This window comes from Sylvia atricapilla, chromosome 8 (assembly GCF_009819655.1).
Source record: "Sylvia atricapilla isolate bSylAtr1 chromosome 8, bSylAtr1.pri, whole genome shotgun sequence".
NCBI classification, from domain to species: domain Eukaryota; kingdom Metazoa; phylum Chordata; class Aves; order Passeriformes; family Sylviidae; genus Sylvia; species Sylvia atricapilla.
In genome coordinates, this window is record NC_089147.1 from 34,925,935 (window position 1) to 34,939,470 (window position 13,536).

At 42.6% G+C, this 13,536-nt stretch overlaps 1 protein-coding gene across 4 annotated transcripts; it reads left to right on the forward strand.

Annotated features, from left to right (window-relative positions):
- Positions 1 to 133: 133 nt before the first annotated feature.
- DNAJC12 (DnaJ heat shock protein family (Hsp40) member C12) lies at positions 134 to 13,160 on the forward strand. Of its 4 annotated transcripts, none has more exons than XM_066324409.1 (5): positions 134 to 414; positions 7,048 to 7,126; positions 8,776 to 8,915; positions 10,113 to 10,314; positions 12,070 to 13,160. In XM_066324409.1, the coding sequence occupies exons 1-5, from the start codon at positions 412 to 414 to the stop codon at positions 12,162 to 12,164; spliced, it is 519 nt and encodes a 172-aa protein (XP_066180506.1). In that variant the 5' UTR covers positions 134 to 411; the 3' UTR covers positions 12,165 to 13,160. The 4 variants fall into 4 exon arrangements, with proteins under 4 accessions (XP_066180506.1, XP_066180509.1, XP_066180508.1 ...); XM_066324412.1 differs by lacking the exon at positions 134 to 414 and adding an exon at positions 3,749 to 4,136; XM_066324411.1 differs by lacking the exons at positions 134 to 414; positions 10,113 to 10,314 and adding an exon at positions 3,911 to 4,136.
- The last annotated feature ends 376 nt before the right edge of the window (positions 13,161 to 13,536 follow it).

The window sequence follows — 13,536 nt, forward strand, 5'->3', positions numbered from 1 at the left end:
CGGGCTCCCCGCTGCAGAATCCTTTGCTGGGCTGTGCGGCCCCTGGTCGGGGGACCCCGCCCGGCAGGGCTGCCCCTCAGCCCGTTCCCAGAGGCGGGCCGGGGGCTCGGAGCGGCCTCTCTCAGCACACTGAATCGAGGGTGAGGGTGGTCACAGGGCACGGCCGCTCTCTGCCTGCTGAGGGAGCGCACCGCCGCCGCGGGCTCTTGGCGGGGTCGCTGTAAGGCATTGACCCTTTTCCTGCGGGATAACACATTCGCCCCACCTGAGATTCTGCGTCTTGGTACTTGAGCTCCCGACCGGGGGCATTGTCCGTCCCATCCCCTGACCGAAAGCGAGCTCTGAGGGTCAGCGCCTGTCTAAACCACCGCTGCTTTAGGAGCGGAGCCTGCGTGGGGTGGGAGAGACCTGATGGTAAGCGGCGAGAGTTGGGATTTGTTCGAGTAACAGCTTCAAATTCCTTGTGCTTGCCGTGCTGTGCAGGGTGTGCGCGGTTGGTCCCTGCTTTCCCCGCGATCTCTGGCTATGTGGAGTGCGGCAGCAATCCTGAGTGCCTCCCCCGGCACCGGCCCTGCGGAGCCAACAGGAGTGCCATGCGTGGACTCTCCCTGGCCTCATTTCTTTCCAGTCGGGAGTTTGGACTGCATAGAACTCAGCCTTTTTCCCAGGACTGCCACCAACAAACAATTTTGGTCTAAACTTCGTGGTTAGAAATTGAAATATTGGTTTGTTTTTACTGTTCGACATAACGAGCTATGTGCAGGGTAGTATTAGTGGATTTAATGCAATGGAATTGCTAAATTTAGTGGCAAGACCCAGGTTAGATAGGTAGAATTTCCTCCTTGCAGGTCTTGAGAGCCACCAGCTTTTTAAAAACCTTGGGGTTAAATTTTTTGATACATATAGCTTCAAAAGGGATTACTTTATGATAATCAACTTGATAAGGTCGTCCTTGTAGGGGGTGCAAAGTTTGGTTGGTTGGGTTTTTTCTGGTTCTTTCAGGTACTAACACCCCTGAAAATATGTACATAGTGTTTTTCACACTACCTGCTTTTCAAAACAAGCTGCAGAGTAACCAGATCAGAACGTTTTTATTATTCTATGCAACTTTGTATGCAAGCATTCTTTTTCCTTCTTGCCTCTAGAAGCTCAGGCCAGATTCGTATTTCTTAAAAAGCACGTGCAAGGTGCTTTTGTCAGCATTCAGAGGGGAGGTGGGGCTTTAAGATTGGTGTGGTGCTTATTTATGTGAACACAGTTCTGAGGAAGAAATAATCCAAGTGATGCAGGTGTAGGATGTGAGGCTTTCCATGAAGGTACCAGTGAGGGAGGGACTCGGGGATCCTGAAACCTCCTCTGATACTGCAGACATTTCTCCACATCAGCAGTGGCACTGCAGGAGTTACACTTAAGTGTAGGAACTCAGTTTGGCAGTGCTTGGACCCTCTTCTGTTTCTTCAGCTCTGAGCTTGTGTGAGGACAAGGATGGGGCACACCATGCAAAATTCAGATGAGTTGTATTCCGCCTTGGACTTCTCTGTCCTCAGAAATCAAAACCCCTGAAGTCAGTTGAGAAGAACTGGTCCTGGAAGATTTGGTGTATTTTAAAGGAATAAATTCAAATAGAAATTTCCAGACCTTTCTGTTTTATTTAAAGGGCTATTTCCAGCTTTTACAAGTTGTTGGTAAATGTCCTGTTACACTGAAGCAGAATTTATATTTGCCCTGAGCTCTATGAACAAACAGAATTGTCAATATGTGTTAGGACGGAGAGACACCTTTTGTTGGTACAGAGAGCAGATACGAGATTTCCTCACTTCAGAACAATTTGTACATCCTGAGCAAAACTCACCGCAGCATGTATAAGCAACAGTCTGTACCATCTCCTGTGCCGCAATGCCCTTTTAAATGAATGTCCTGGGGCTGAGTTTTGTCATCATTTTTTGTGTAATGCATATGGCTGCTCTTGCTCTCCTATTTGACGATGCTTTGGGAGTTGCCCCTCAGAGGTCAATAGGGGCAGCAAAAGGCCGAGTTACTGTTTGTGTGTTTTGTATTCTCCAGACACAAAGCTGCAGCTGTGCTGTGGGAGCCCTTGTATCTGGGTATCTCCAGGGGCAGGGTGTGGGGCAGAGCCCTGCCGTGTGTGAGCACAGGAGTACAGCTGGGGCGGGGGCTCTGGGGAGCACGGGCCCTGGGACACTCAGCTGGCAGTCCCAGGTTTGTCACTGGAGCGCAGCCCTGGGACCTGCGGTTGCCTGGCAGCAAAAAACAGCCACTGAAAGCTGGAGGGAAAAAGGGTTAAAGAGCTTCCCTTTCACCTTGTGCAAATAAGCAAGGAATACTTGGAAAACAAAGGGTCATCAGGAATGCTGTTGGGAGGAGGGACAGCTGTTTGTTTTTTGTCCTCCCACAGAGTACAACCTATTTAAATATTTACACGTTCTGTTATTAAAAGACTTTCCTGCCCATACTTTTCTGGTTATTAAGTTATGAATGGTGAAGATTGAAAGATTTATGATTGCTAGTTCTTGCTCTTGCAGTGTCATTGAAAAAAAATAAAAATCTGTTGTTTTATTTACTTTGAGAAAAATGTTGGTAGAATGTTCTATCAGATTTAAATGGTTTCACCAAGGATTATGCTTTTTATTTTAAGATTATTTCTTTTAGTTACTTTGTATATTTTATAATCTTAGTAGGCTATCTGAATATGCAGTAAAAGTAGAAAACTTCAGACAATGCAACCTTGAAGAGAAAATGATGGAAGATTCATATTAATTGTCATTGCAGAACATTTTTAATGCAGATATTACTTGTGGATGCAAAAAAAAAAATTTTTTGTTTGTTTGTTTGTTTATTCATAAATAGCTCTAAATGGCCACTGGGTCCTTCATTGATTCACACATGGCCTCTTCCAGCCTCAGTCACATCCTGCCGATCTGTTCTCCTGCAAAGCCACTGCATCTAGAACTGCACAACTACTCACAGCAGCTGTTTGTAAGTGTTAATAGAACATCAGGATTTAATGACATGAAGCATCTGGAGTTGCAGAGCTCTTGCAGGGATGGGAAATGTAAAACCAGAACTCCTAAGGCTCCAGGGGAAAGACTTCAGCGTGTGGTTATATTACGCTTACGGAATAATCTTTTGAAACCAACAGTTCATGGGTGATGCCGGATGTGTCCAGAGTCTGTTGGGCTGAGGCCTTCGTCATTAATCATAGTTTAAAGGTAAGATATTTCACCTCATTGTAAGATGAGTTTCACAAAGAACGTGTTTTGCACAGAGTACTGACCTTCAATACACAGTCTGAAAGTAATTTAGCATGAGAAAGAATATTTGATTTGACAGTAGACAGTGAGTGTTTCATGTCCTCGTGTAGTTTTAATTTGTCGGACAGTGACTGATGTACAGTTGCCGTTTGGTTTTGAGGAGTATCTGTACCCAAGGAAGCCTTCAGACAGTGAAGGTTGCCCCTTTTTTGTTGAGCTGAGTGGCAGACCTCTGACAGACTTTGGTAAGGCTGGTGCTTTGTTCTCCAAAGTTTGCACCCTGTAATCGTTACTTTGGAAGTAATCCTTACTCTTTTCTATAATTACCCATCTAATCGTCTAGTCAAAGATGCCGGCAAAAGTTGCAAATAAAAATTGAACCGCAAACAGCTCAGGTGCAGGGCAGCCTATCGGTGCGTGCCATGTTCGCAGGGGCTGCACAGGTGATGGCAAGAGAGAAACCTGTGCCACGTTTCCGTGCGCAGCCCCGCCGTCTGGACGGAGCGGCCGGTTGTGGTTGGAGTGGCTGGCAACTACAAACCCCAGGGAGCCGCGCCGAGGGCGGCCCTGTGCGGGCGGGCTGGCGGCGTGCGGGGCCAATGGCAGCGGGGAACGCCCCGGCTCCGGGCGCGGCCGCTGCCCGCCTTCGGCAGCGCCTGCCGGGGCTCCCTCCGTGCTGGGAACTGCCCGGTGCCCCGGGCTGCTTCGGGCTGCTGGGCGAGCTCCGACTTGAGGCTGCATTCCAGCCTCCGTGCCGCCTGGAAGAAGCCCCTTGCAGTAGTGCCGATGGATGCCATCCTGAACTGCAGCCCGGAGGACCTGGAGGATTACTACGACTTGCTGGGATGCGATGAGCTGTCGACGGTAAGAGCCTCTCCCTCCTCACCGGTTTATTCACATTTTGAACGTGCTCGTGTGTCTGCAGGGAATTTGCAGCTGTGTCTCTGCGGGCAGGAATGTTTGAAATGCCTTGTGCACCTTCTTTCTTGCCGCTTGTAGCATCTTCCTTGGAAAGCTCTGTTTTCTCTCCTGTGTTTTCTCCAGCAACAGGAGCCTGGAGTAAGGCTTCAGTTGAAAACACCGTGTAGAACAAGGCTGGATTATGGAGAGAGCCAGCTGCATTGTTTTTGACAGCATCCAAATAATAGTTGGGAACGTATGTTATTGGTTTTGAAAACTGAAAAGGAGCTATTTATGTACAAGTAATACAATGAAAGTTCATAGCTTTGGGGCGCTCATAATGCTGCTGAGTTTCTCAGGCTTCATACATATTCTAATATTTTTAAAAATGTATTCACCAGTTCAGATGAAAACAAAACCAGTATCTTTTACCATATTAATGTTTTTTAAATGCTGTCTTTAATTATATTCAAGTACTAGTTCTACTGATTTCTTTTGGTAGCAGATACTTGCTTTTTAATGAGATTTAACTAAGCTATTTTTGAGTGATTTGCAGCTACATGAAGTGTGCATTATGTTAGAGGTGTCCATACAACTTTTCTTTTGCTAGTCTAGTATGCTATTTTTTTTCCTAATTTAGCTGTTATATTAACTGGAATTGTGTTTCTGATTTGGAAAAGGAGTTTTGATTACTCTGCTGTAATGAGGGATGTATTCAGTAGAGATAAGGGCTGTCTTTTGCTCAGTAAATTTAGTCAGATGCTCTTACCTGTCCTGGTGGTGAGGTATAAAGATCAGGAGTAACCATGCCTCAGTGTCCCAGAGGGAAACGTGGAGCTTTTCCCGGGGACACTCCTAGCAGTGATCCCGGCAGAGGGCAGTGCTCAAGTCTCCACGCAGCCTTGCTACGCAGATGCGGTTTCTCAATTTCTACCTCACACCAATTCCTTAAGAGCTTAGCAATTAATGAACAGTTCAAGTACAGGTGATAATGATTTTTCAAATTGCTTTAAAATGGAATTAAAAAGCTGGAAAAAATGCTAATGGGTCCTGAACAACAAGCTGTCAACTACTATTTGTTGGGAGAAGCAGCAGATGTTGCCGCACTGTTTTTGACATGGGAGAAAAGAACTTGGAGATCCCAGGCTGACTGAGCCCCAGGATGGCTCCCCTCAGGGCCCTGCACAGCTCTTCTGGGCTCTCGCAGAAATCTGGAGCATTGCAGGGATTTTTCAGTCTCACTGCTTTGTACAGGGGTCAAGCATTTGGCACGGGCTCTTGTGGGCACGCATTGCACAGTCCCAGCGGCAGCACTATCATCTAAGCTGCTGAATATCCTGCTCTTGGTTGGACCTGGGTAAATTTAAGCAAAAAATGCTCTCAGGTTCTACAGATTTTTTGTTGTATTCAAGTAAACACAAACCAAGTTCATTCTTGGCTTCTGGTAGGTTTGAGCTCACGGACACCTCCTGCTTCATCTTCAGATGTGACAGGAAGAGGGGAGATTTAATCTCCATCCCTCTTCAAGAGCAATGCTATTCATGTATAGTGGGTATTGGATATATTGGATAGGTATTGGTAAAACACCTCACTATATATTTTATATTCACTTCATGTATGTTGTATAAACTTCCTATAAACTTTTCTTTCTACTGATTTTTTTAAGCTGAAGACTTCCATGCTATCTTTCTGCTACATTTTAACCCTCTGTACACATTTTGACTTTAAAGTTCCCCTTTAAGTAACCAAGTTTTTGAAATGGTAGCTCAGCATGGTAGCTCAGATGGTATACAGTAACCAGTCTCACCAAGTTCTCTGTATGCTGTATGTGTTTTAAAGTGTCTTTCTGACTGCATTACAACACATTACATCTGTCCCCCTGGAAGGAGCTACTGAGCAGAGTGAAAAGTGTGGTAGAATTCTTAAGATACTACTGTAGACCACATTTTTTCACAGAATATGTCAACAAGATTTGTTCAGCTAGTTGAGTGAACTAACTGTATTTTAGTAATTTTATTCTAAATTAACTAACTAGTAATTTTATTCTAAATAAAAAAATGTTATGAGACTTAATTTTGAAGTAAATAATTTAAATTGTATGTGGCTGTCATGGTTTGACAAATGAGGAATTGGTATAAACTGCCTTTGTAGTATGGGAAAGAATGGTAATAATTTAATACCTTGGGGCAAATTCTGAAAACTTAAGCTGAACAGGAATGGTATAAAGAAGTTTTGGCTTTTGAATTATAAGAACCAGCAAGAATTATAAGAACTTGGAAAAGCACTAAACATTTGAAAATCTAAGTTGATGCCCACTCCAGTGGCTTCCTGTTAACATGTCTTAGTTTTTCCAGTGGTTGTAATACTTTATGATATAACAAACTGTGTGGGAATTTGCAATTAACTGATAAACTAACACATGCCAATATTCTAATGATGGTTATAAATCTATTCTACTCCAAGCCAAGCATTTTGCATGGGAAATTAACTTGAAGAAAGAACTTGAACTACTGGTTATCGAGCAAGTTATCTTGGGGTATCCAAGATGGAAACCTCATGGGGTGCTGGCTGAATTTCCTATGAAGAGGATATGGAGAAAGCCACCTAAACCCACAAATTGATCTTCAGCAATACAGAGAGCCTTTGATTCCTGCTAGGAGAAAGTTAGGGTTCCTGCTGTGCTGAAAGTTAGAGTTGATTAAACAAAGTAAAGAGCAACTGAAGTGATGCATTTTGTGCCTGTGGTCAAATGTCTGCACATTTTTCTAGAGCCATATTGGATGTCTGAGCCTCACAAAAACAAGATTGAGTGCGTGAAAATGAGATTTGCAAATCTTTCCTGTGTTTACTCACTCTGTCTCAATATTTTGTTTAGGTTGAACAGATTCTTGCCGAATATAAGATTAAAGCCCTTGAATGTCATCCTGATAAGCATCCTGGAAACCCCAAAGCAGGTATGTATTCTTTCCTGTGTAAAAGCAATCTTTTTTTTTTTCTTCTATGGGCATGGCCAAGATACTAAATTCAGCCTTAAAACTTCATTTCCCCTCAATATATTTTAATCATCATGTGCATTGAGCACATTCTATTTAAATTGCAAGATTGTGATATTATTTGTAAGACTTGCACACTACTCTCTGACAGAGCAGGAAGATGCCTGTTGGACTTTTTTGATTTCTAGCACCTTGAATTTTTTTTCTTTCTACATTAGATCGTCTTTTAATACAGAATTTATTTCTGAAGCGTGTACCTTCCTAGACCTATGGAGTTGGTGCCCCTCCATGCTCAGTGGCCTTCAAGTGCCACACTTGTGTCAACCAGTTAATTTACTGCCAGGGACAAGCCTGTGAGGAACACACAAAATGTGCTTTAGTTTCTTTTAATGGAATTTAATGGCTGGAAGTGAAGAGAAGGCAGCCCCATGAGGAGCCTCTGTTTGCAGAACAGCAGCTGACATTTGTGCTGATGAGAGGGGGCAGCTCCTCAGAGCTGGGAGGGCTGAGCAGTGCCTGCGTTATTTGGAGCCAAATCTTTAGCCGTTTGTAACCACAGAGAGCCCTGGGCAGGGCTCACCAAGGCTGAGCTACAAAAAGGAGCAGCCAAGTGCCAAATATCAGAGCAGCTTTGCTTGTCATGCAGAAATGTTATATTCTCTCTTTACCTGAACATGCCTTATTGACTTTAAATACCTTTTTACAGTAGTAGTGAGGGTTTACTTTATGTTTTTTATTTCATCAGCTTAAAGCTTAGTGAAGAGCAATGAAAGTAGACTTTTATTTGTTGAAAACTAGTAACACTAGAATAAGAAAACCTAGTACAACTGCTCCCTCAACCTGTTGTCTTGTTTGATTTATAGTTAACAATTTTGATTAGTGATTGGGTGCAGTGTATGTCAAAAGAACTCTAATTTGTAAACTGGAATAAACAAATAATAGATCACTGTAACATAGTGAGTCACAGATAAAGTCTAAATCTTTATAACCTTTCCACAAACAGTAACATGCAGCTGCATCCTTAGTAACCATTCCATGAGAAATTACCCTGAAGGGAAACATGAGAGCTCTCATTCATGCAGTCTGGATAACATTTTAGCATATGTAGGAAATACACCTAATAAAATGCACAATTTAATGAACCTGAACTATATTTAGATTATTATTCTTGTTTGCCAGCTCCTGCTCATCTTTTTTTCTCCCTGCTCACGGTTCTTGTTGCTGGCTCTGCTCTGACTCCTGTGCTGCTGCAGATCTCAGTGTGCCCATTCTAAGCAGTGTTGCTTGAATTTCCCTTTTCAAGATGGTCTGCAGAGGCTGCACTCTGTAAGTTTCTTTCAACTTAAATTTAGGAGCTTTTGGAGCTGGTAGACATAGGAACATTTCAGTCCTGATTTGCAAGGCTGTCAGTCCACCAAAGATGCCGTGTCCTAAAGCCAGCCAGAACTGTGCAAGCTGGAACCAGGACCACATCCCTTGGCCTCCTGCTTCTCCTTCTGCCTTCTCCTCTGCTTTGCTCTGAGCCATCGCTGGCAGGTCCCCTTTCACCTCTGAGTTAATTTCTCTGCCAACAAACGTTGTATTCAGTGTCCTTTTGTTCTGTGCCCTAGTGGAGACTTTCCAGAAGCTGCAGCAAGCCAAGGAGACCCTGGCCAACGAGGAGAGGCGCGCGCGTTACGATCACTGGCGCCGGAGCAGAGTCACCGTGCCCTTCCAGCAGTGGGAGGCCCTGAGCGGCTCTGTGAGAACGGTCCGTGGGGGCCAGGGGCTGGCCCAGACAGAACACTGCACACAGTGAGGGCTGAGTTACAGTCAGGAGTTGTGCTGCAGGGCCGGGCTCTGGGGGTGGGGATAGTGCAGAGACATTCCTGCACCATGGACACTAAGGAAATTCGGGAAAAACTGATGGCAGCAGAAGCCCATTCACGGAAGGGCACTAGGCCAGTAGTTTTTGAGTGAATTTATCGAGTTGCTGCTTTAATAGGGAGTTTAAGTAACTTAAGGGCTGTTTTCAAATGCTTCAGCTCACTTGCTTTTGTAGGAAGCTTTTAATTTCTTTTCAAAATTAAGTTAAAGCTGTGACATTTTTATAATATATTCTCCTCTTGGTATTTTGCTTATGAGATAGGTTTTCATGCTGCCTGATTAAATAAAGATCTCATTGAGAAAATCCAGAAGATAGTTCCTTGGAACCCTGGGCTTCCCACAGAGCTTTGGAGGAACCCTGCTAGGCTGGTGGGGTGACTTGAGACAGAGGCAGGAGTTTATTGGGTGGTTTCCTTCCTGATTTTGCTGTTGAGGAAATTTGGTAGCGTGTCCCTAGTAGAGCTCAACTCCATAATACTGGATTATTTTTTCCTGCCTTATTAGAGTGAATGGCAGTTACAGGGCTACGTGGTCATATTTTAAGGCAGGTGAATAAAAGTTTCCTATGTCAATTCTGCCCATCTCAGTTCTGCTTAGGAGAGAAGTTTGAGAAACTTCAACTACAGCATTATGGCTGAGCTTGAATGTTTGCTGGAAGTATCCAATTAAACTAACTTCAGTTCCAAACAGATGTTATTCCACAGACTTTAATATTAGATCTTTCCAAATTGCCTTGCCTTCTAAGGGTACTTTGAAATCAAAGACAGCTTTGAAAATGAACATTTTTGAAGTCACTCAAGCCCTCTTTAAAAATGTCTGAATTCATGAAAGAAGAAACTGGACAAAAGGCCCGTGAAATTCTGATCTACTTGTACATTTTGTTCTTCTACCCCACCTGCTATCAAGTGTCCTCTCCAATGCTGTTTGTGACATGTAACGATGCCTGCCCCTATCCTATTGACCTGTAGGCTTCTCAGTGTGCTTTGTTTAACCATTTGTTACAGCAATATGAGAAAGAAAAAATAAATAAAACCCCTTAAAATATAGACCTTAGTTCTTTTTTGTGTTTGCATTCCTTTAGTCAATGCACTGGGCTGTCCAAAGTAAGAAGGACCAAATGCTGGAAGCTCCTGACTTTGGGAATACCAACAGCATGACTAAGGAGATGTGGACCCAAGAGATGGGAAACAGTGGAGGTGGATTATTGGAAGGGAACAGGGAGCAAGAAGATGTTGCAATTCCTGATGCGAAACCACAGTCTTCAAAGAATCCAGACTCCCTAAGTAAGTGAAAACAGCAGTTACAGGAAATTGCAGTATCTAGGGACTGACCTGAAATGGGGGCTTTCAGTCATGAGGAAGCCTTCTCCAGAACAGTGTGTTTAACTGGTAGCTTTTTAAATGTGGTTTAGGGTTGGGATTTTGGTTTGGGCTTTATGCTTTTGATTATTTATTTAATTTTGAAGTTTTCAGAAGCTCCTTCCTCCCTATACCAAGTTTCCTGCTTTGTTTGCTAGTAAAACCAGAAAGTGGAGAAGAAGAAGAAGGAAAAAAAAAAAAAGCTTCAACCAAAAATGTAAATTTTATTTTCTGATATCTGAAAATGCAAAGTAAAAAGAGAAGGCAGTTATTTTCAATGACTTTTTAAAAAATAAATTTTAAAACAATTAAGTAAAATATTTAGGTGTGGGGTTTTTTTTATTCATTATGTAGTTCTTTTGCACAGTTTGCATCTGATGAGTTAATGAGGTCTAAAATTTGAGACTTGAAGGCTTCTTTTGTATTTAGTTTTGTTTTTTCTAAGTAGTGAATGCACCACAATAAATGTGCCACTGAGCAGTCAGCACTTCTGGCTGTGGTTTAGGTCACTGTGCCTGAGCAAAACTTCCTGAGCACCATGGGCACCCTCTGTGCTGCCTGGTCCTTCAGGAGTTCTATCATCCTGGGCCCAGTGTAGAGCAGAACTGTTGTTACACCAAGTCCTGTCATTTCTCCCCACTTTGATCTAACAGGCAATTAGAGTGAACCGTGAGGACAGCAAAACCTAATGTAATCCCAAACATATGTGGAATGCAGAAAACAGAGAAGAAAATTCTGCATAGAACTGTATGCCAGGCTTAACTGAAAACTTGTTCGTTATGCTCTATAACTTTATACTGTTTGATCTTTTTTTTTTTTTTTTTCTTTTTTGGTACTTAAATCATCACTGTATCCTTTGTAGAACAGTAAAATTTTGAAGTAAAGAAAACGTTATCTTGTTCCTTGTAATGGTGAATTATCTTTGAAGCATCTTTTTTCTCTATTTTTTCTTCTAAGTTTTAATTTCATTTTCAGATATTTGAATGGGAAAAACATCCAACCCATCCAAGTGTCTACTTCATTTATCCAGTGGCGTTAATAAATAAATGTTAATAAATGTTAATAAATGTTAATATTATAATATATTTGACAGGCTGTATATGCACTTCAGTGTTTATACCTGATGTTAGGATGTTGATAATGTTTTTGTTTTGGTGAAAATTTATATGTTGGGTTCCACTTTGAAACGGTGGCATTGTCTTTTCCTGTCTGCTGGCCTGGATGAATTCTGGACTACCATCTACGTGTCTGTTTCAGCTCAAACAAGATATTTGAACACTAATTCTGCTCATAGGATTCACTTTGCTGAAAAAGGAAGTTCACATTTTAGTATTAAAAGGCCCCAGATGACGTACTTGCAGATTGATCACATCACTTAGATGAAGGATGCAGTGTGTTCAGTTTTCCTTTGTAAGCGCTCTTTAGGGGCTGCCAGAGTCCTTGCTGTTCTCCTTTGGACCCTTCCCAGCCCATCTCTGTTTGGAGGGTTGGTGTTCCAGCTCTCCTTCCAGCATGCCAGCAACTCAGTGCTCTTATTTGTCAGGCCTAGTCAAGAGCACTGGAAGTTACCACTTTTCTGCTTACTTTTTTTTGGAGAGACGATCAAGTATTGTTTCAGAAAAATTAATTTTATGCATGTTTATAATAATTTAGTTGTCTTTCTCTTCTTTTTCCCCTCAGGATTTTCAGAGGGGAGTTACTGGCACTTGCATTTCCGCTGGTCAGGCGATGCTCCATCAGACCTTCTGAGGAAATTCAGAAACTATGAGATCTAAAATGAGAAACACACAGGAGCATGATATCTTCTGTTCAGCAGTTCAGTTTTTCTGCTAGCAGTTATAAGTTATTTGTATTTTGTATTCTTTGAATGTAATGTGTTGTTCTAGTCAATGTCCAAATACTGATTTATCACACATGCTGTGAGTGTTACAGATGGAGGTTTTTCTGTTCAATAAGCAAAGCCCTTTTCAGTATTACCATAAAGTGATTTTGTGAAGTTATCTAACATATATAGTTTCTTGTGTTCTCAAATATTGTGTAGTGATCCATATTTCTCTTAATAGTGTGATGTCATAAAAAACATACTCTCAGTAGAACCCTGGGCTCCTGGGTATCCTACTCAGTGAGGATCTTCCAAAAGCTTTACGGCAATGAACTGTAAACAGAACTGTGTTTATCACTCAGCTCTGTGCTCTGCTTCCCTTCTCCATTGCATTGTACGCACTGCAGTGATTTATAATGTATTCAGTACAAACTTAACTTGTCAGAGAGTTGTGATCTTATGTTATAGATAAAATAAGAAGGTTTTTGTTATCCAAGGTCTCTTGACAGATGAAGCACTCCTAAAAATCACTTGTCTTCTACCTTAACAGGAACACTTTTTGCACCAGCTATTTGTTTTGGAAGGCAGTTCCAGTTTACTTCTCCAGATAGCAATTTTTGTCTTAAGATGTATTGGTGGAAAACAGATCCCCTGTGTATGTGTCAGCATTGTCCTGTGGCTTCACAGCAACTACCCTTCCTGCTCAGATGTGCTAGACATGGTTTTATCAGGGCTTTGTATGGTAAGGAAAAATCAGACTAGTCAGCACTAATGTGTACAAAATCTCACATGAAAAGTTTTTGATACTTTGGGCATCTTTTCAGATTCTACATTGTTTATTTATTTTGTGTTTGTTTTTTTCTTTACAAACTTGACTAACATGTTGACGTGGTTTTGTGCAGACAGATAATTCCATCAGCGGCAAATAAAGCTTTGTGCATACAGAAAAGGGGTTACTTTCATCTATTTAATTAAGTCCTCCACCCACCACAGACATTCCTTTGGAATTTCTTGTTATTCGTCATCTCAATGGGTAGAAGCTTAAGAGGAGTCCGGTTATGAATCCTGGGCAGTGCAATGGAAAGTGTAAGCTGGCAGGTGCAGTGTTGTCCCCACACAGAAACAATGTGATGTGTGTCTCCCTGGCGGGAGGTGTGTGGCCGGGCCCTGCTGTCTGAGTTACTGTTACAGTCCTCCTGCTTGGGGCCCCTTTGCCATAGACTGTGACCCCGGTGCTGTTACTGGAACCCAGCAATGGGGGGATCTTACTGACCCCATGGCATCTGTACCCTGGGGCCAGCCTGCTGCACTGGGGCTGCCACTGG